Source organism: Durotheca rogersii, assembly GCF_024521655.1.
Source record: "Durotheca rogersii strain YMJ 92031201 chromosome Unknown GGS23scaffold_41, whole genome shotgun sequence".
In the NCBI taxonomy this organism is placed as follows: Eukaryota; Fungi; Ascomycota; class Sordariomycetes; order Xylariales; family Xylariaceae; genus Durotheca; species Durotheca rogersii.
In genome coordinates, this window is record NW_026251272.1 from 99,004 (window position 1) to 121,628 (window position 22,625).

General features: G+C 35.1%; 1 protein-coding gene across 1 annotated transcript; it reads left to right on the forward strand.

Annotated features, from left to right (window-relative positions):
• The first annotated feature begins 14,623 nt into the window (after positions 1-14,623).
• GGS23DRAFT_588287 (2-oxoacid dehydrogenase acyltransferase) lies at positions 14,624-16,369 on the forward strand. The gene is made up of 2 exons (XM_051517539.1): positions 14,624-15,031; positions 15,096-16,369. Exons 1-2 carry the CDS (start codon positions 14,789-14,791, stop codon positions 16,152-16,154), a joined length of 1,302 nt encoding a protein of 433 aa, XP_051367585.1. The 5' UTR covers positions 14,624-14,788; the 3' UTR covers positions 16,155-16,369.
• Positions 16,370-22,625: the final 6,256 nt, after the last annotated feature.

A 22,625-nucleotide genomic window follows, 5' to 3' on the forward strand; every position in this document is an offset into this window, starting at 1 on the left:
AAGCTCGTTACGATAACGAGCGATAATAAAGGAGTACCGTAATTAAAAGATAACTTACTTAAATAAAATACGCGCGAATAAAGTAATATATAGGTTATATACGTAACCGAAAGCGATAGGGAATTAAAAAGGAGCGTATCGGATTAGCTCTAGATATACCTCTATAAAAGAAAAGAGAAGAGGAAAAGAGCTACTACGAAAGAGTAGGAGATTTTTCTCTTATAATATAAGAGCTTAAGTATAGGAAGGAGCGTTACCGGGTACTAACCCGGTAAAGCTACGAGAGGATTCGCGTACGATAATAACAATATAAAACGAAGTAATAGAAGCCCTTCCGAACGTATAACGAATACGATAGATATACTTAATTAAGAGCTACGAAATATCTCTTTTATTAGGATATTAAGAAAAGCTAATATAATAGCTAATTAAGAGGATACTTTAAGCTATTAAGAGTATTATATAAAGGCGTAAGTAACTAAAGCGACGAATATATTACCCCGGAAAGCTAGCGAGGCGAGTAAGGCTCGAGCTAACCTAGGACTTTAATTAAAAGGATAGCTAAACTAACTATCGCGAGCCTTTCGGCTAAGTTACTATCATTATTTAGCTAAGCTCGCTATCGCGAGCCTAGCTAGGGGATATATTACATAAAGAGCTACTTATATATAGCTCCTTACTCCTTCTCGAGTTATTCGTTTACCTAACATAGCTCCTAACTCGCTTATATAATATAGCTCGTAGCTCCCTATCGTCTATATATAGGTAGCTCGTATTTCCTTTATTAATCTTCTTCTTTCTTAGATGGTTAGTTAGTTTACCTTCTTCTTCCTACCTTCCGTTACTCCTAAGAAGCAACCTCAGTGCCTACGTAGCTCTCCCGATCTACGTATCAAGTACGAAGTAAATGCCGTAAAGGTAGTTTCGAAGCCGTCGTAAGGACTTGACGATTCTTAAATACTTTCGTTTCGTAGCGTCGTAATTTAACTCCGCCTTTCTTTAGATCTTTAACTCGTATCTCGAGGGTCTGAAATTATCTTTATCGTTATCCTAACCTAGTACGTAGCCTTAACCGTCTCTTAATACGTCGACTTTTACTCGGATTAATTATTCGATAGTATAGTTTAAAATAATTAATACCGATACGTTAATAAAAATAATCTTAAGCGAATCTATAGTATATTATTAATCGATACCTTAGATAAAGTATACTTTCTTACGTATTAATATTAGGAGGGGTTTAGCGATTATAGCGTAATAATCGATCTATATTCTAAAAAAAACCGTAATACCGATAAAAGACCTTACTTCGTTTATATTTTTATATAACTTCTACTTTAAGATCTTAATTATCTTCGCTTCCGAGGGCTTCCTATCGTTTATACCGTATAAATATCCGACGATTACCGTACTACCTTTATATTAAGTAGACTTAACGGCGCTAGTAATAATACCGGCTAATTCGAAGTTTAAAAAAACGGCGTCGATATTCTCTAAGTACTCTAAGATAAAGCGTCGTATTCCCGGAAAAGCCTTTTAGTTATCGTATTTCGATACTAGCCTTTTAATACTAACGTCGTCGAAAAAGGACTCGTATTTAATAGGAACTAAATCGTAAAAAATTCGTATAACGGCTCGGAAAAAAGCGGTAATTAAGTTCGTCGCGCCTTATAATAGAGTCGTTATACGTAAAAGGCTAATAAGAGTAGCGAATATAATTAAGTTACGGTTCGTTTCCGTTAGCGTTACTTAGTCGTACCTAGAGAAAAAGTCGACGATTATAAGGATTAGATATATAACGAATTCTTAGGTAAAGAAGTCTTTATTTCGGGGTAGAAAGGCGTCGCGAATAATCTAAGCGTTAAGTTTTATCGTAGAATTAATAAGTCGTAAATTATTATCTTTCTTTTCGACTACGAATTACGTATTTCGATAAGAACCGTAACTCTCTTTTAAGATTCCGTTCTTTAATCGTATACGTAAGACTTCGATTATTCGTTTCTTAAGGGGTACTAGGATAAGGATGTCCTTAGCCTACTAGGTATTATATAGTACCGTTTTAATCTCATAATCGGGGTAAACCTTAGGTCAGATTTTCCTGATTTTAAAGAAATCCTAAGTTAGGGCTATCTCTCTTTAGTATATGATCTTAATAAGTACGTTTTTCTCTTAATCGGTTAATTTCGTATCTAATAAACCTACTTTAATAGCGTTAAGTCTTTCCGTTATTAATCTAGTACCTCGGGGGTTACTAGCGAATCTTAGTATAATATTCTTATAGGGTTTATCGCGTTATAATACCTCTAGCGGCTCGTACTTCGACTTAACTTCCTTTAATGCCTAATCCTTTTAATTAAGTATTCCTAGCGGTATCTAACCGTTTAACGGTACGTTATCTACGGGTTAAACTTTACGCGACTTAGGTTTATATATGGTATTAACTAAAAACGTATGTTTAATTTAGTAAGTTAATTCCGAAATAAGGGCTGGATCTCGCCTATACTATTTCGATTCTTACGTCGTATATCGAATTACCTTCGTAACGGCTTTACTAAAGACGTAGAGGAATTCTTCGTCGCTTAATCTAACGATTGCCTTATCTTCCTTATCCAGATTAAGTTCGAGGGCCGATAAGTCCTTAGCTTCGGAAATAAGTACTACCTTTATATCGTCGTTATAAAGGCGGGTATAATTAATTTTAGCGTAAAAGCTAGCGTTAGTTTCTAGGTATTCGGCTAGGAACGCGTTTTTAGGCCTATATACGCTATTAAAGCGGCCTAAGGTATTAATAGTATTTAGTTTTCTTAATCGCCGAATATAAGGCTTAGTAGCATATCGCTTCTTAAGTTAATAACGAAAGGGATTATTATCCGGGCCGAGCTAAAGTTAACGGTTCCTATAAAGGTACTTCTATCGAATTCGAGTTTTATACGGAACTAGAAGATAAAGTTTATACTAAGTAATAAGGGGTAACTAACGAACCTATTTTTAACGACGTAAATCGGTAAGCGAAGGTAATAATCGGTAAGTTAGATAGGACCGTCGATTATTCTTATATATAGGGTCTTTATAGAGGATTTAAAACCTCGCTATATCGCCTGAATACCGGTTATAAGGAGACGCTACTTCTTTACGTAGCTTTCTATAATCATATTAAACTACGCCTTTATATCGATTACCGTAGATACGAGAGCTTCGTTTCCGTTAGATCTTACGTTAATTATTAACTTAGAAAAAGGCCGGATATAGTTTTTAATATCCTTCGCGATAATAGAATTTACCGCTATTTTATTCGAAGGATTAGTAAACGAGGCGGTGGTTTACGGTACGCTAAGTATTTTAACGCTTTCTTCCCGATTCTTTTATACCTATTCCTTTATAATCTTAATAACCTTAGGTTAGCCTTCGTTAATTTCTATAGCGCGTATCGTAAGGTACTTAACTACCTATTCCGAAAACCCGGGTATAAACTTAATTAGGTCGTCCTACGAAACCTCGAAGCGTTTCTTATTATTCTTATTAATTTTATCTAATTAAAACTCTCTTAATAGCTCGTTAATAATTTTCGCCTTCCTAACTAGGTTATTCGTATTTAAAGTAGCGTTCTTACCGGCTTTAGTCGGTTTACGCTTAGGTTATAACGATAGGACTTCTATATCCTCTTAATCGGGTATTTCTCTTTTGATATACTCGCCGTTAGGACCTCTAACTTACTTAATTACGTTAACTTCGATTAAATCCGTCTTAATAATACCCTTATAATAATAAATATATTCGTCGTCGATAAGACCCTTAGTTTAATTATAACCTCAGATCTTAATCTTATATAATTCGTAGCTATATTTACGTTCGATTATCTAAATAACGTTAATTTCTGATATAGCTCTAGGTATCTCTTCCTACTTTAATATTACTTCTTCGTTCTTAAAGTATCGTAGGTCGAGGGATATAAGCTTTAGCTTTCCGGTTAAATAGTAATATACTATCCTACGTACCTACTTTAAAGATTCCTTACTTTAATATACGTAAAATAAGATATAATAAGCGATCGGTTCTCCTTTACGCTTAGCTTAGGTAATAATCGATCCTAGGATTAATATTAATTCTAGCTTATCCGGATTTCCGTTCTCGAAGTAGTATAGTCGCTTATTATTCTTATAGCAGAACCGATTCTAAGTTATATTTATTAGTAGCGGGTAACGGCTATAGTTATAAAGCCGATCGAAAGTATTATAAAACTAGCATTCGAATTCCTTATAATTATTCGTCTAGGTTAATAAAATCCTATTACGTATACCTCGGTAGTTTAATATAATACTACGTTTAAAGCCTACTAAGGTCCTCCCGCTAATTTATAGGTTATAAAGACTTAGGTTCCGAACCGCGTTTACTAAGAACGGGTTTTCTTATTAATATTATTAATCGGCGTCGTACGTACCCTTAGGACCATAAGAGCTACTTTCCTAATAGTAGTTCTACGAAGTTATTTTTATCTTTAAAGCGTTAAGTCGGTCGTAAAGGGCTTATATACTAGCTTCCTAACTAATACTTAGGTAACCGTAAGAAGGTCTAAGCTACGAAGGAAGCGATAGTAAAGGTATTGAACAGGAGCAGCGTGGGCACGCTGACGGAGGCACGAAATAAGGACTGCCCAACTGCCAACAACTGGCCCAGTGCCGATCAACCTAAGATTACAGCTGTAAACAGCTGTAATCGGTTGATCGGCCAGCTGAAACGGCAGCTGGGAAAGGAGACTGGAAAGGCAAAGACGAGGAAGGCTAGAAAGGCATGGTAAGAAACGAGTGAATGGCTGTAGGTCGTGATATCTATAGGTCTAAGTCTGGCTGATGAAAATATAAGTGCGCGACCCATATAAATATACATCGAAAAGGCTACGTGGCCTAGATCCACCGCACCACTATAGCCTCCCTAGTTTAATTGATCCGTAAGAAGTAATTGAACTCCTAATAGTAATAGGTGCGGTGGCTTTCGTTCCTGTTCAACCTGATCCTAATCCCGATTAACCCTAATTAACTGAAAGCTAGCCAGTTTAATCAAAGGCTAATAGGATAAGTTAGGAAATAGGTCAACTGGGAACGATTGTAACAGCAATAAGTAGGTGGTGAGGTAGGTGACTAACTGCAGCCGTGCCTGATCCTAAACCTGAACCTGATTAATCCTAAACCTATTTAATCGTTACTAACTGGGAGCTGAGCTAGTTTAATTAACGATCGATAGGAAATAGGAAAGATTTAATAATAAGAACTAGGCTAGCGGAGCTATAACTATAACTAACCTAATTAACCTGTTCCTAATTAACCCTAATTAACTAGGAGCGAGCTAGGTTTATTAGGGCCATTAAGAAATAACAGGGATTAATAGTTAGGAAATAGAAACTATAACGGGGTAGGTAAAATAAGCGTAGCTCCCGAAAGAAACGAAAGAAATAATCCCTATACGATATAACGTAATCCCGTCCTTCTCGTTCATGACTATTACCGATCCTTTCAATTAATCCTAATCCTATAAATTAACTAATATATCCTATTTATGCCCGACTATTTCCGTTTCTAACTCGTATCTAATTATTCTCGTATAACCGTTATTCGTCCGGTAGCATTTACCAGGCTTCCCTTAACCCTCGATCCCTCCCCTGTACGTGGTTCTAGGGGCTCTGGCTCTTCCTACCAACTATATATCGGTAAAGGCGATAAGAGGGGTCTCTAGGTATTAACCTATAACTATTCTATAACTATTTCTAGGCCGTCTTTTTTAATATCTTATTTAATTCGTTCGTATCGGTATCGTTTATAAGTCTATCGCGCTAATCGGTAGGTTCCCCGATTAGGTTCGTAGGTATAAGGTATATCGGTATCTTCTTGGTAATTAAGGGTATCGTAGCACCTATCGGTTAAGGAGAAACCTCCCCAGGTACCGTAACTAGCTAGCAGGGATAAAACAAAGGCAATCGGAACTATCGGCAAGCCTCTTATAATTAAAATAGATCGATCGGTAAAAAGAACGGATGCCTTCAAGCGCGTATTATAAAAAGGAGGTAGTAGCGGTAACTTAGTTAGATCAACTAAGGGCGAGAAAACTACCATCTAGGCACTATTAAAAACGAAGGCGAAACCGGGTAAAAACGGGTATAGCTCCTTTAAAAGAGATAATTAAGAAACGAGGATAAAATAAATCCACTAATCGGCGAACGAGCTTTCAGGTAAGCTAATCAAAAGCTAATGGGAGGGCGTAGTTATTAATGGTCGCCATAGTTATCTGCCCTCCCGTTAATCCTAATGCCTAATCTAAAAAGCTAAGGCCAAAAGCCACGAAAACGGCTCTAGAGCCACGAAAATAGCTCCTAATTAATTAAAAAATAAGGAATCTCCTAATTAACGAATCCTAAACCTAATAACTATAAAAACGGGCGCAAAAGGTCGCTCCTAAAACTAATAAGGTTACGGCTCGGGCTACTAGGTAGTCGCCATTAAACAGGAGTAGCGTAGGTACGCTAACGGAGGCACGAAATAAGGACTACCTAACTACCAATAACTAGCCCAGTGCCGATTAACCAAGATCACAGCTGTAAACAGCTGTAATCCGTTAATCGGCCAGCTGATAACGATAGCTGGGAAAGGGGACTAGAAAGGCAAAGACGAGGAAGGCTAGAAAGGCATGGCAAGAAACGAGTGAATGGCTATAGGTCGTAATATCTATAGGTCTAAGTCTGGCTAATGAAAATATAAGTACGCGACCCATATAAATATACATCGAAAAGGCTACGTGGCCTAGATCCACCGCACCACTACAGTATCTAAAGGCTAAGAGTCGTTAATCGTTAAACTATCTATATCATAAGCTTCTCGGGTTCTTCGAAAGTTACCGTCTTCTACTATCGTCGTTCTTCGGCTTAGGCCTTATCGGTAATTTATATTACTATACGACGTTCCGCCTACTTATAAAGCTAGGTATAAAGAATCCGGTAGTCGATATCTCCGATCTTATTATAATTATAATTTCCTATCTTATAGAACTTTATAATTAGAAATATCCGGAATTTATTAGTTAGGTATCCTACTTTCTAGGAAAGCTTTCCGTTATCGTTAGCGAGCTTAAAGAGACGTTTATAGTTTATAAGATACGTAAAAATCGCCTTAGGATCGTTAATTACGTTACCTCGTTCTAGCTATACGAATTTACGTTTAATATTAACTTAGCTTAGTTTATCGGTAATCCTAAAACGGTACTTTAAGGCTATAACGATAACTCTTTAGATCGTTTAATCCTTTATAACGTCGTTAATACGCTCCTTAATGGTTTTAGTCGTAATTTATTTACTAATCTCCTTAATCTTATCGTCGTCGCTTATACGGTAGCGGTTAAATAATCGATCTACCCTTTTTAATTATTAAGTTACGTTATATTTATTAAACTTAAGCTTAAGGTAATCGGTAGGGTTTAGGAATTTAATAATTAATATTACGATAATCGGGATAGCTACCGGCATATTTTAATTACTAAAGGCCCCGTTATTATTATTTTAAAATAATACCATAGGGATTAGCGGGATAAGTATAGAGCCGCGGTTAAGGGATAGCTAAGTAGGAGTTTTATCGTCGTTCTCCTTTTCTTTAGGCGGATATAATAACGGAAAGCTAGTATCGACTCTTAAGCTTTTTACTAGTAGTTTAGTCTTTATTACTTCGGGTCCTAATGGCGATTTATTTCGTTTCCTAGCTATAGATTCTGTTTGGTTTAACGGTACGAGGTATGAAGTAAAAAGAGGGGTAGTAGGGGTCTTATTATCTAATATAAGGGTAAAGATAAGATAGCTATTTTCTATATCCTAATACTTTTCCTCTGGTATGGATATATTATTATTTATTATACTATCCCGATCGATAGGATCCGGGTATTATACGAGCTTCTCTAGTCGGCTAACGCCTAATTAAAATACGATATATATTCCTTAGACTAATAATTTAACTATTATAAATAAGTCGACGATAATTCCTCTTATTAAGGTCTAGAACTCTTAACGTATAACCTTCGTTAAGGTAATATATATAAGAAATAGATCCCGAATAAAGGATCGCGCTAGATACGATACCGGTTATAGCTATAAGCCGGTCTCGATCTAACGGAAGCTATTTAATAATATTAGCGGTATTACCGCTAGGCGTCGTTTTACGCTTATGTTAGTATTTCTCGTTATACTAACTATTAATTAATAATATAAGGCTAGCCTATATATAGGTATACCTATTAGCTCGACTCTAGTTCCGTTTCCTTAATCCTTTATATCTACGTAGTCCTATTAATATTAATTCCTAGTTCTCTTTAAAACTATCGGTTATTAATAACTATTAGTTTATTAATTCCTATCTATATTATTAATATAAATATTTATATTATATCGTATATTATATTATCGAGTCGTTACGCCTAGGTATCCTAAAATACCTTTAATATAATAAGTTATTAGTATTTATATATTTAGTTTATATCGATTAATAAGTTTAAAGGGAAAAAGAAGCTATCGTAAGGTCGGTTAGGATATAATTATTATTAGCCTTTATCCGCCTTTAGTATTAATAAGGGAGTAGCGGGTCGTATAAGTTATCGTAATTTATGCTAAGGCGCTCGTACGTCCTCTATATAATAGATAGATAATTATAAGGGGGCTATTCTAATCGCTATAAGCTTTATTTACTCGCACGAGATATATTATATTATTAGCGGTTCGAGGAAGCGGTTAGTATCGAGGGCTAAGTACTATCCCTAATAGCGGTAGTATTACGACGAAAGTTCTCCCGGGTTTTACGGGTTCTTCTATATAGTAAATAAATAACCATACGAAGGATATCCCGATTAATATAAACGCGGTTTAGTCGTCGTATTATATCGTAATATCGATAACTTATTAGCATTATAAGTATTAAGGGCTAGGTAGTATCCTAGCGGTTATAATATCGTAATAAAAGTTTCCGGGCTTATACGTACCTTCCTATAGTAAATAAATAACTATAAGGCGGGATACTTTATTTAACGTAAAACGTAGACTACTTCGCGGGTTAAATGGCGGCGCCGACGGCGATCGGTATCCTTTAAATCCTAATAGCGTAATGAAAACTCCGTAAACTAAAGATTAAAGGGTCGAAAAAGTTATAGGGTAGTCGCTACTAAGGAGGTATAAAGCATACGCGATATTAAAGACCCGGATAGGTTTATTCGTAAGTATACTTTATCGAAGACTATAGTACGTACGATAGTCTAAGATAAATAAAACTAATATCGCTATATTAATTGAAAGATAAGGAATCTAATGTAATTATCGTATCTCGGTTATGCCCCTTAGTCGTAGAGATATAGTAGTCGCTAGCCCGAAGATATAAGAGGTAAGGGGAGAAAAGGGATAAAACGTAAAAGTTATTTATTCGGCTATAGCGGTACGACAAAATAACTTAAGCGCTTATAACTAAGATAGATATATTAATCGGAGAACGACGAATCTAATGATAAAAACGAATCTTTAATTAAGGTAAAAATAGTAAAGATAATAATCTAACTAGGTAATGAATTAGATAATAAGCATAGTATGTCCCGTACTTACGGGAGCTATGGTTATTTTATATAGGTATAAGGCCTATCGTAACCTATTACGTAATGTATTAAGAGGGCATGTCTTACCGTACCACTATAATATTACTCAAATAAGATATAAGGAGGATCGCGAGCGACCTCGGACTTTACTTCCTCGGAAGATTACTCTCCCTTCCCCTCGTTTCCGACGTCCTCTATCTCTACGTCTAACTTTAGCTCGAGGCCGGTAGCCAACGAAGCTACGCTAAGTATTACGGTCGATAGGGCGGCGGAAACGTTACTTACGCTAATTAAAGCATTCGAAGAATTAGTAGGTATAAAGCTAGGGGCGGCTACGGTAATCGATAACCCGGTAGCTAAAGGACTTACGCCTAGCTAAATAAACTAACCAGAGTTAGCTACTCTTCGTCGTAACTCTACGGTTTCGGGAACCGCGGGCGCTTCCTCTTTATCTTAATAAAAGGTTAAGAGCTCCTTTATTATCGTAACAAGCTTAAGGGTTTATAAGTAACGTTAGTAAGTATTAAATAACGCGGAATAAAGCTTATACGTCAGCCGAAGATTCGATACGGGCGATAATAAGGTAGGTAGCCGGTAGGATTAAAGTATCGGTCCTACGTAAAGTTAGCTCTAGACCTCGACGTACGGGGGTAAGAGTATTTATAAAGATACGTAGGTATAGCTAGATAAATAACGATAATAATAACCGGTACTCTACAAAAAATCGAAGTATTCTTTAATTAACTTATTCTAAGCCGTATTACGTATATAGCTTAAGTAAGGAACTATACGACAAGCTTCGTACTTTCGATTATGGATAGGTAAAGTAATTCCTAGAATAATAATAACAAAGGCCGTAGCGGCCGGCGCGACGGAAATATTAAAAGGAACCGCCGGAGCGGCCGGGCTAAAGGAATTAATAAGGTTAATAATTATTCTAGAAGCCGATAAAGCGTTACGATTACGTCCTTATTTTCGTTCTCGTTTAGTAATATTACTACGGGTCGGAATAATAATAATAACAGCCGCTTAGGAAGCGCGAATAATAATGATATTACCAGACGACGTAACCTAACGTACGCGAGTTTATAAGCGGGTTTTACGCGGGAGAACATTACGAGTAATAGGCGTAATAAGGTAGTCGCTTTAGACGCCTATTCCCTCGTATAAGAAAGGGGAGTCTTCTTCCGAGGATTACTCCTTAAAAGACTTATTACTAAAGAGCTCGATAGCTCAGGACGCTAAGGCTTAACGGCCGCGAGTAACTAGGGCCGGGATACGACGCGTTAAGGGGCTAGGTATAATTATATCGATATCGCTATCGATAAATAAGTCCTCGAGAAATTAAGCGATAATTAGGGCCCCGGACCCGGGAGTAAAGGATACCTTTCCGCGGTAAGCTTAGCTACCGGCCGAAGGTTTAGCGCTACCTCCGTATATATAACATACGCTTAGCTACTAACTTAAGTACGAGAGGTAAAAGATTAATTACTTGCGGCGAAGAAGCCGAGTACCTTTTACTCTAACGAAGCTACGGTATTTTAAAGCGCTAATACGATCTTACGTAGCTCTCGAGTATCGGATATATTAAAAGATCGTTAATTATGGTATTATATTATTACCGATAGATAGCGAGTAAGTAATAAAAGGATTATCTCGAATAATTTTCTATCTATTAACCTAAAGTAATTAACGGTCGCTTTATTATCTTAGGATATTCTAATATTAAAAGTAATATATTAATTATAAATAATAACCCTTACCGCGATAAGTTAAGCTTTTATTTTACGATCGCTTAATAAGAATATATTACGACTCGTATAATACGCGAGCTACGCTTTACGTAGACTATAAAAAGAATAAACTTACCTTGCGATAATAATTAACGAAGCTTTATTAATTATATTAACTTACAATCGCGTAATTAATAGAATTACTTAATTATAATTAGGTATATATACTTACGATAAATAACCTAGGGAAGAAAGGAAGAGAAAGAGGCACGTTTAATTCGAGAGCGAGAAATCTTAGATATATTTACGCTTAACCGCCTTCGTAAAAGAAACGGTAGAATCGGTTAATAAGAATAACGTACGCGAACGCGCCCGATAGTAACAAAAGAAATTAAATCCTAGTATTAATATTAAAGCGATTACTACTATATTATATATATAGCTAATGAACAGGAGCAGCGTAGGCACGCTGTGATGGAGGCACGAAACAAGGACTGCCCAACTGCCAACAACTGGCCCAGTGCCGATCAACCAAGATCACAGCTGTAAACAGCTGTAATCGGTTGATCGGCCAGCTGAAAACGGCAGCTGGGAAAGGAAAAAAAAAGAAGAGAGAGACTAGAAAAGGGGTAAAGGAGGATAGCTAGAAAGGCATGGCAAGAAACGAGTGAATAGCTGTAGGTCGTAATATCTACAGGTCTAAGTCTAACTGATGAAAATATGAGTGCGCGACCCATATAAATAGACATCGAAAAGGCTACGTGGCCTAGATCCACCGCACCACTACACTAACTACCGCTTAATCGAGAGCGAGTAATTACGCGAGTAATTACGCGAGTAATTATCTTCATTTATAATAGACTATGGAATACTAAGTAGGGGGTACGAGGAGCATATACCTTAGGAGAAAATACCACTAGTAAGGAACCAGAGCATGTACGAATAGGGGGACATAGGGGAGCCCGAGATAGTATCAACCTTAACGAGGCACAGCGAGACTAGGGAGCAACCCCCTTAGGCCACCATCGCGAGCAAAGGACTATAGTTAACCTCACTATCGTAAGCTCAACTAGGGGGTATGTTACGTAGGCATGCACCCCTAGTAGGAACCACCTAGCTTACCTAAGCTAATTAAGCATTACTATATATACCCGTAGATTACTCTATACTCTCTAGTAGCTTTCCTTCTTTCTACTTAGTTAATATATACCTTCTTACCTATATTCCATTACTTCCTTTGCGCGTAACCTATCAACCCACACGTAGCTCTCGCCAGCTACGTAACAAAAGATATAATTTTTAATAGACTAAATATAGTTTTATAAATCAATAAACTATTAGCTTAAATTCATCTGTAATTACGATTTTCTTTTAACTTTAAGTAACTTTATTTTAATTAAATTAAGTATAGAATATAATAATAAATTATAAGATACAAATATAAATAGAAGTTAAATAAACAGAAATAGAAATGTATATATAAACGTATTAATAAATATACGTAGAAATAAATATACGTAAGGATTTTAGATAGTTATAAGAATATTCCTAATAAGAAATTCGATTCTATTTACCACATGGCCCTTACCGGGTACACCTACCCCCAGGTACCTATGACGCGTTTGCGAACTAATAAAAATAGAATATCTCCTAAAAATAACTCCATATTGAAAGGGTTATTTATAAAGGAATTTACCCCTGTAATTAATTAATATAACTAGAGATTTAACGTATTATAACTATCCTCCAAATAGGATAAGCTAAAAAAAGCTAGCTATTATAAAAGAACTAATATCTATAAAACATAAATAAAATAATAAATAGATATAAAAATTTATAAATTAATAATTATTTATATTTTATTAAACTAAATTTCTTAAAAAACTTTAAAATTTTCTTTTTAAAAGAGTTTATTGATAAAGATTATATTAAAACAATACTTACTAAGAAGTATTAAATATTTATATTATTTTATAATATATATATACTATTTGTTACGTAACTACGGGTCGTACGCTTTTTAGGCTACCTTTGTTAAATTGAAAAACAGCAAACTTACTACTATTAAGTATTTATAACTATATAAATATATAATCTTAAACGTTAAAAGTTATATTGTTTTAATTATTCTTTTCAGCTCTTGAAATATGTATAGGTTTCTTTTTTAAATGTAACGACTTATAATAGATATATATTCGTACTTAATAAAAGTAGGATTTTTAATATATTATATTAGTACCTTTCTTTTAAAATATTATATATATAACTCAAGCTAAGCTTTAAAAATAAAGCTATTATATATTAATATATTTTTAAAACATTTTTTATTCATTAAATATGAAAATATATAAATATTATATATTTAGAAAATATGATATATAAAAGTTAAAACTATATAATAATTACATTATAATATTTATATATAAAATATCTTTTCATAAAATAGTTTATATAATTTATAGATAACTTCTATTTTAAAATATTATATACTTGGTTATATATAATACATATTTTGAAGGTTTAGTAATTAAAGAGAGATCTTTATTAATTTTTAAAAATATATTAAAAGTGTTTTCATATTATCAGTATAAAATTTCTTTTTTAATTATAAGTGTAGATTTTATGTATATGCATACGTATATTATATAAAATATATTCATTTTAAAAATATAAGTTTATTTCTGTACATTATTTGTAAATACTTCAATATTATTTATATTTTAATTTTTATACAACTGAAATTACCTATGTTATAATTATAAAAACGGTTAGTACTATGTAACTTATATTTATGTAAAGAGCTTGAAAAATAATTTAAACCTTATAAGTTTTGTTACGTAGTAATTTAACTAGCGTTTTTATACCTACGTACCGCAAAGCGTAAATGTAGACGTATACGTTTTATATAATAAATCTTAATGTTTAAGATTATATATTCGTATAGTTATACGTAATTAAAAGTAGTAAGTTTTATTGTTTTTTCAGTATAGTAAAAATAGTCTAATGTAAGTATAGCCTATAGCTACGTAATAAATAGTATAATATTGTAAATATAGTTTATTAAATAGAAAGTTCTATAAATTATTTTATTCCTGATTAAAATTTTCAAAATTAATTTATAGAAGTATTTTTTTTAAATTTTAATATATTTTAAATTTATTTAATTTATTTTCTTAAAGATTTTTAAGATACCTTTTATATATCTTTATTAACAATGAAATATATTTATTAATTTTATTTTGAGACTTCTAAATTTTGTATTTTATTAAATAACTCACTTTTCAGTACTTTTATTTAACTTATATTTATTCATTTCGCTTATAGTTACGGTCTCTTCTCGTTTGTTTAGTTTTCTACAAATTCCTTCACCTCCCTTCAATCATTATCCTCGGCTATTAGCAAGTTTTACGATTTTCTCTCCCGCGCCCGCAGATTAGGTCTGCCCTTTCGCAATGATGTCAAGACATATCCTCACCGCAGCACGAATACTGCGCCGGCCCGCGTTGCAACATCCGTTACGGGGTGGGCTTCCTTTGCCTCTTCTCATGGCCCAAGTTCGCAGCTATGCACAGATCATCGTAAAAGTCCCGCAGATGGCTGAGTCTATCAACGAGGGCACCCTCAAACAATGGGCCAAGCAAGTTGGCGACTATGTACAGAGGGATGAGGAGATTGCAACCATCGAGACTGACAAGGTAATGCAATGCGGCCAGCCTGACCCCTGCTGTCAAGTGTGAGTGCTAACGTCTATTATTGTAGATTGATGTCGCTGTTAATGCGCCTGATTCCGGTGTACTAATAGAGCTTCTTGCTAACGAGGAAGATACGGTCACCCTGGATCAGGAGATCGCGAAGATAGAGCTAGGAGAGCGCAGTGCAAGTTCCGGGGCCGGGGAGCCACCTGGGAAGGAAGACGCTTCCGCCAATTCTCGATCAGCACCCCTGGGAGACGAAGGCAAGCCAGAAAAAACCTATCCGCAGTCGCAGCCAGAGCCGAGCTCTGAGGCCGGCAAACCTACACCGCCGCAAGAGTCGATAAAGGAGCCTGCACCCAAGAAAGCCCAGCCGACAAAGGATAATTCTGTTAGCTCTGGACCTATATTCGGGAGTAGAGAGGAGCGACGTGTGAAGATGAATCGCATGCGGCTACGGATCGCCGAACGGCTAAAGCAGTCCCAGAATACGGCTGCATCTCTAACAACATTCAACGAGGTCGATATGTCATCGCTGATGGAGTTCCGCAAGCTTTACAAGGACGAGATCCTCAAGAAAACCGGTGTGAAGCTCGGATTCATGAGTGCTTTCTCCCGCGCAAGCGTCTTAGCCATGCGGGATATTCCTGCTGTCAACGCCTCGATTGAGGGCGAGAACGGCGGTGACACCATTGTGTACCGGGACTACGTCGACATTAGTGTCGCCGTCGCGACTGAAAAGGGCTTAGTTACACCGGTGGTTCGGAACGCTGAATCCATGGATATGGTTGAAATCGAAAAGGCTATCGCCGACATGGGAAAGAAAGCCAGGGATGGTAAGCTTACCATTGAGGACATGGCTGGCGGTACGTTTACGATCAGCAATGGAGGAGTCTTCGGTTCCCTCATGGGCACGCCCATCATCAACCTGCCACAGAGCGCTGTGCTAGGCCTTCACGCGATTAAGGACCGGCCCGTTGCCGTTGATGGCAAGATCGAGGTTCGACCTATGATGTACCTTGCTTTGACCTACGACCATCGTTTACTGGACGGTAGAGAAGCTGTACAGTTCTTGGTTAAGGTCAAGGGGTATATTGAGGACCCTCGGAAGATGCTTTTGGGCTAATGTCCCGGACTTCTGTGGAGCGGTCGCTGGATGTTATGGTAACGGCGTGTGATTTTCCTACAGTGTACAGTACGGCGGTCCTCCTGTGAGAAGGTCCTGGAACGAAGCATACTACACGTTATATAGAGAGCTGTTTTCCTCACGCCTTAGTTGGCACATCATCGGTAAACTATAGACTTTATATATTATTAAAATAATATTCTACTTTTTTATAATTAATATTTTACATAAATAAATTTATAATTAAAGAATAATTTAATGTTGAAAATTAATTTATTATTAGTAAATAAATGAATAGTTTATAAATACTTTATTAGATTAAAATAAAAATATATTATATACTATAACTATTATAAGACTTAAAGTAACTTTAATTATTTAAAATATAATTATAATAAAATACTTAAGCTAGATAATAAGTATATGCTTATATGTTATGTAGAGAGCTACTTATATATAACTCTTTACTTTTTCTCTGGTTGCTTACTTACTTAATCTAGCTCCTAACTCGCTTATATAACGTAGCTTGTAGCTTCTTATTATATATATATAGGTAGCTTAAATCTCCTTTATTTATTTCCCTCCTTTTTAAATAGTTAATTAATGTACCTTATTCTTTCCATATTTCGTTACTCTTAAAAGTAACCTCAGTGCCTACGTAGCTCTCTCGATCTACGTAACATTATGATATAAAAACTTATTTTCTTTATGGAAACGTTTTCTTAAAAAATAGCTATTATAATAATATCGTAAAATTAAGCTATATAAGCTTTTTTATATATATTTACATAGGTTGTATATTTAAATTATTATTATATAATCTTTCTATCATAAATAATGCTACAGAACCTTTTATAAAAGTTTTTATATATTTTTTCTATTAATTAATTTTATAGCTAATTAATTAATAGTTCATAATTATTTATACTTTAAATTTTATTAACTAGTACTAGATTAGCTTCTAATATTTATCGATTAAATTATTTAGTTTCCTTTATAACTATTACGGTTTTAAAAGCTATTCGCTAAGTAAAAGCCGTATATTAACAATTTAAAGCTAAATGGGGAAAAAAGCAGAAAAAGTACACTTTATCAACTATATTAGACTGTGCTTATCGTAGGGCCTTAGCTAGTGCCAGGGCTTAGTACGTAATTAATACCTACGGAGGATAAGGCTAATAGTTATAGGTACGGCTTATAATGCATACCTTTTTCTTCTTTTCCTCTCCGTTTAGCTTTAATTTATTAATATACGGCTTTTACCTAGCGAATGGCTCGTAAAACCGCGATAAAAAGCTAGACTAACCTTCTTTTATCGTTTTACGGCATTAATATCGAAGCGAGCGGGATTGATAATAGGAACGGCGATATGGTACCTAAGGAGGCGGTAGCTAGTAAAGTTAATAGTTAGAAAGACAGTATTAGTTTTAAACATACGCGCCGGTAGTACTTACGAAGAAGACCGACGAAAGGTAAAGGTTTAGTAATATATTAATAAACGGAATGAGTAATAAGAAAAGGTAATACCGGTATATAAAGAAAAGATAATCGGTTAAGTTAATAATCGAAAGGGCGGTATTAGTTTTAGATATATGCGCTAGGTAATACCTACGAAAGAAGACCAATGATAATAATAAATTAATATATCTTAATATGCGGGATTAATAATAGGAAAGGCGATACTAATACCTAAGCCGGTTAAGTTAGTAATTAAAAAGGTAGTATTAGCTTTTAGATATACGCGTTAATAATAGCTTACGGACGAGGACCGATATAAGATAACTAAAGAAATGACTGATAACCCGAGAAAACGTAGTTTAAATAGTAATTTCGAGATAAAGAACGACGAAATCGACAGCTAAAAAAGGTGAAAAATCTTTTTCCCGAAGAAAGATAGTAAAGCGTTAAAGTATAGCGCTTACGGAATTAAGCCGCGCCCGAAGCGCGAGTTAAGAACGCCCGAAGCGTAATATAAGAAAGAAACACCGTTAAAATAATAGAAAATATAATAAAATTTTAGCTAGAATAATAATACTTCGATAAAGGCGTTAGCGGCGCTAGTAATAAACAGAAAGGCGTACCTTTATACGTCCTTAGGCGGAGCCCGAAGAACTCCATTAATAATATATAGATAAATGATAGTCTTTAAACGAGTAGGGACGGCGTACCTTAATACGTCTTCCGGCGGAACTTCGCGGCTTCGTTAGTAATACGGATAAGCCCTTAGCCTTTAAATAATAAGAAAAGCCTTAGGCCTTTTAATAATAAACGGGAAGGCGTACTTTAATATGCTTTTAAGCGGAGCCCTTAACTCTGCTAACGAAAGATAAACGAAGGTCTTTAAACGGCGGTAAGCGGACCGACGATTCCGTAGCTACGGAAGTTAGGCTTAACCTAATAAGCGCTTATATACGACTTTGTACGTAGGGCTTTAAAACTTTACGGTTTAATAAAAGGATTAGAATTAATAACCTTAGGGAAGTAATAATACCTTAGGAAAAAAAAGAAAGCTTTAAAAAGTAGTAATATCTCGGGAAACGAAGATAATAACCCGGGAAACGAATAACGTAACCCGGGAAACGGAAACGGCGGCCTTAAGGAAATAATATACCGGAGGGCTAGATAATATCCGGAGCGTCGGTAGTATTTTAAGAGGAAAAGGATAAGGAGAAAGAGCTTTTAGGAGGAGTAGTTACCGGGAAGGCGTACCCGGTAGGCGAAGAAACCCGGGAGACCTACGGAGAAAAAGGAAGGAGGAGAACGAGGAAGAGATCCCGGGGAAGAGTAGGACCCGGAGGAAGAGCGCCGGAAGGCTAGAGGTACCCGGTATAGTACCCTGGGAAACGAAAGGCCCCGGGAAGAAAACGACGGAGGAAGAGACCCCGGGATATAATATAACCGCCGGGGAGGAAAGGAAGGAGGCTATACCCGTAAGGTATTATACCCCGGGAAACGAACGAACGGAAGAGGAGGAGGCCCTAGGGATATATTAATACCTTAAGAGACGGAATTAATAACTCAAGGAGCGAGTAACGTATCCCGGGAAACGGAGGTAATACCTAAGAATACGATACGTATTCTAAAGCGCGGAGAAAACGAGTTAGGTTATTAGGGCTAGACGCCGAAGAAAAAGGGCGGTAGGGCATACTTTTTTTTTCCGGAAGGGGACCTTATATATTAAGCTATACTTATCGTAAGGCCTTAGCTAATGCTAAGGCTTACTACGTAATTAGTACCTACGGAGGATAAGGCTAGTAGTTATAGGTACGGCCTATAAGGTATATGTAACGTAGAGAGCCACCTATACATGGCGCCCTACTTCTTCTCTAGTTGCTCACTTACCTAACATAGCTCCCAGCTCGCTTATATAATATAGCTCGCAGCTCCCTATCGTCTATATATAGGTAGCTCGCATCTCCTTTGTTCATCTCCTTCCTTTTTAGATAGTCAGTCAATTCACCTTCTTCTTCCCACCTTCCGTTGCTCCCAAGAAGCAACCTCAGTGCCCACGTAGCTCTCCCGATCTACGTAACAGTATACCTTTTTCTTCTTTTCCTTTTCGTTTAGCTTTAGTTTATCAATATACGGCTTTTACCTAGCAAATAGCTCGTAAAACCGTAACAGGGTCGAGGTTTAGGAATTAGATCTTTATATTAGCTATTTTAAGAAAGCCTATAAAGATAGATGCGAGAATCTAGTTATAGAGAACCTTATATTACTTATTAGTAGCTATAACCTAAGCCTCGATTGTTATTTACTAAGAAACGAGCTTATTATACGAAGCTATTTATTGTTCTCGAGTTTAAGCCTTAGGCCTTACTAATTAATTTCCTCGGTTTTCGGTTTCGATTAATACCTATTCGTAGATTGCCTTTTTATAGTTTTCTTTAAGGAGAGCGTTTTCTTAAGTAATATACTCCTTAAGAATGCCTACTATTACTCGACCAGGGTTAAACTTAACTTTATTTAGATTAACGTCCTTTTAGATACCGAACTAAGTAGCTATCGACTTAAGCGTAAGGAACTAACGTAGCTACTTATCGTAAGCTCGTAAGTAAACGTTAACTAGAATCTTATCTAGAAAGAATTCGGACGTATTAGTCGTTATAGTAAATAGGTAAGTAATTATTTAATATTTAATACAAGAGTAGAGTACCGGTATAGAAATAAAAAGGAAGAATAATCGTAAGATCTAAGAGATGAATAAATATGCGATGTTTATTTACACTAGAATAACCTAAGTAATAATAGCTTCTTAGAAGTATCCTAGGCTTATAACTATTACGTAACTAGCGAGAGCTACGTGTAGCTTGCTAGGTTACGCGTAAAGGAAGTAATGGAATGCGGGTAAGAAGGTATATATTGATTAACTAGAAAAGAAGGAAAGCTACTAGAGAGTATAGAGTAATTTACGAGTATATATAGAAGTGCTTAACCAGCTTAGGTAAGCTGGGTGGTTCCTACTAGAGGCGCATGCTTACGTGATATTTAATAAATACCTTATACTACGATATTATAACGTATATAAAGTATAGGCTATATAACTATAATCGACTTCTTAATATATTAAGGTAAGTAGTATTACTAGCTAGTAATACCAATAAGTATAGTACGGTTATAGTATGTCTTACCGTACTACTATAATACTTACTAAAAGATTTCTATAGAAAATAGATAATAGATTTATATCTTAACTATTAAAATTAATAACAAGGAAGACGATATTAATACTTCAGGAAGTGGCAATTAATTACGTTAATAATCAGAAAAGCGGTATAAGCATTTGAATATACGCGTCTGTAGTACTTACAAAAGAGAACTGATAAAGAATAACTAAAGAAACGACTGATATAACTTAAAGACAACGTAATTTAAACAATAATTTCGAAATAAAAGAACGAGGAAATCGACGAAATCAATACTTAAAAAAGGCAGAAAAGCTTTTCCTAAAGAGAGATAATAAAGCGTTAAAGCTTAATGCTTAATAGAGTTAAGCCGCGCTTAAGGCGCGAAAAAAGAACGCCCAAGGCGTAATATAGAACAGAAACGACGTTAAAATAATAAGAAATAATAGGTTTAATTAAGATAACAATACTTCGATAAAAACGTTAAAGACGTTAATGAAAGAAAAAGCCTTAGGACTTTTAATAATATCAATAAAAGCGTTAAAGGCGTTAATAATAAATAGAAAGATGCGTTTTAATACATTTTTAAATAAAGCCCAAAGGATTCAGCTAACGAATAGATTAGCTTTTAGCTTTTAACAAACAGATAAACGATAATCTTTAAACGGGCAAGAACGGCGTATTCAATACGCTTTCTAGGAGAGTTATACGGTTTTGTTAATAATACAGATAAATTCTTAGCCTTTAAATAGTAAAAAAGGCCTGAAGCCTTATAACAATAAATGGAAAAGCGTATTTTAATAAGTTTTTGAACAGAATTTAAAAGATTTCATAAACAAAAAAAAAATAAGTTGTTAATCTTTAAATGGCAGTAAACGAATCGATACCTCCGGAGTTATAAAACTCAACTTAAACTTAATAAACGCTTTCTGTATAATTTTAAATTTTAAATTTTAAAGCTTTATAATTTAATGAAAGTACCGGGACGGTAACTTTAAAGAGATATATCAAAGGGTTAAATGATACCCGGAATGTAATAATACCTTAGGAAAAGAAAGAAAGCATTGAGAAATAATAATATCCTAGGAAACGGAAATGATAGCTCGAAAAATAAACAAGGTATCACGGGATATGAGCGATAGCTGAGGAAAATATTTATTTCCTTGGAGGTAAAAAAAGTATCTCGGATAATAATAATATATTAAAGAACATGTAATTCCTTAAGAAAATTAAAAACCCAGTAAGGAAGATAAATAGAAGGCTCTGAGAAAGACTAATTACCAGGAAAGCGTATTCGATAAATAAATAACCCCCGAAGAATTAAAAAAGAAACGTTCTGGAAAATAATAATACATTAGAGAACGGAGATAATACCTAGAAATACGAAGTAACCCACGGATAAACAGATAAAAGGAACTCCTGGGAAAGAGTAGTAATTGAGAAAAGAATATATCGGGAGGTTAAAGGTATTCGAAACGTGATAATATTCTGGGTAACGAAAAACTCTGAGAAAGAAATAAATAAAAAAAGCTTCGAGAAGTAATAATATTTTAATGAATGAAAATAATAACCCGGAAAGCGATTAACTTATCCCGAAAGAAAAAGGAGACCCCGGAATATAATATAATAGCTAAGGAAGAGGAAGGTACCTTAAAGAAATAATAATACTTTACGAAAAGAAAAAAATAATTCTAAGAACGGATAACGTAATCTCAAGAACGAAGGTAATATCTAAAGATACGGTACGTATTCTAAAGCGCAGAAAGAAACCGCAGGTTGAGTTATAATTACTATTAAATGCTAAAGGAAAAAAAGATAAAATATTATTTTTCAAGAAATAACTTTA

Coding starts and splice junctions, on each gene's coding strand:
- GGS23DRAFT_588287 (XM_051517539.1), top strand. CDS start 14,789: ATGATGTCAAGACATATCCTCACCGCAGCACGAATACTGCGCCGGCCC. Junction 15,032..15,095: donor CAACCATCGAGACTGACAAG/GTAATGCAATGC, acceptor CTATTATTGTAG/ATTGATGTCGCTGTTAATGC.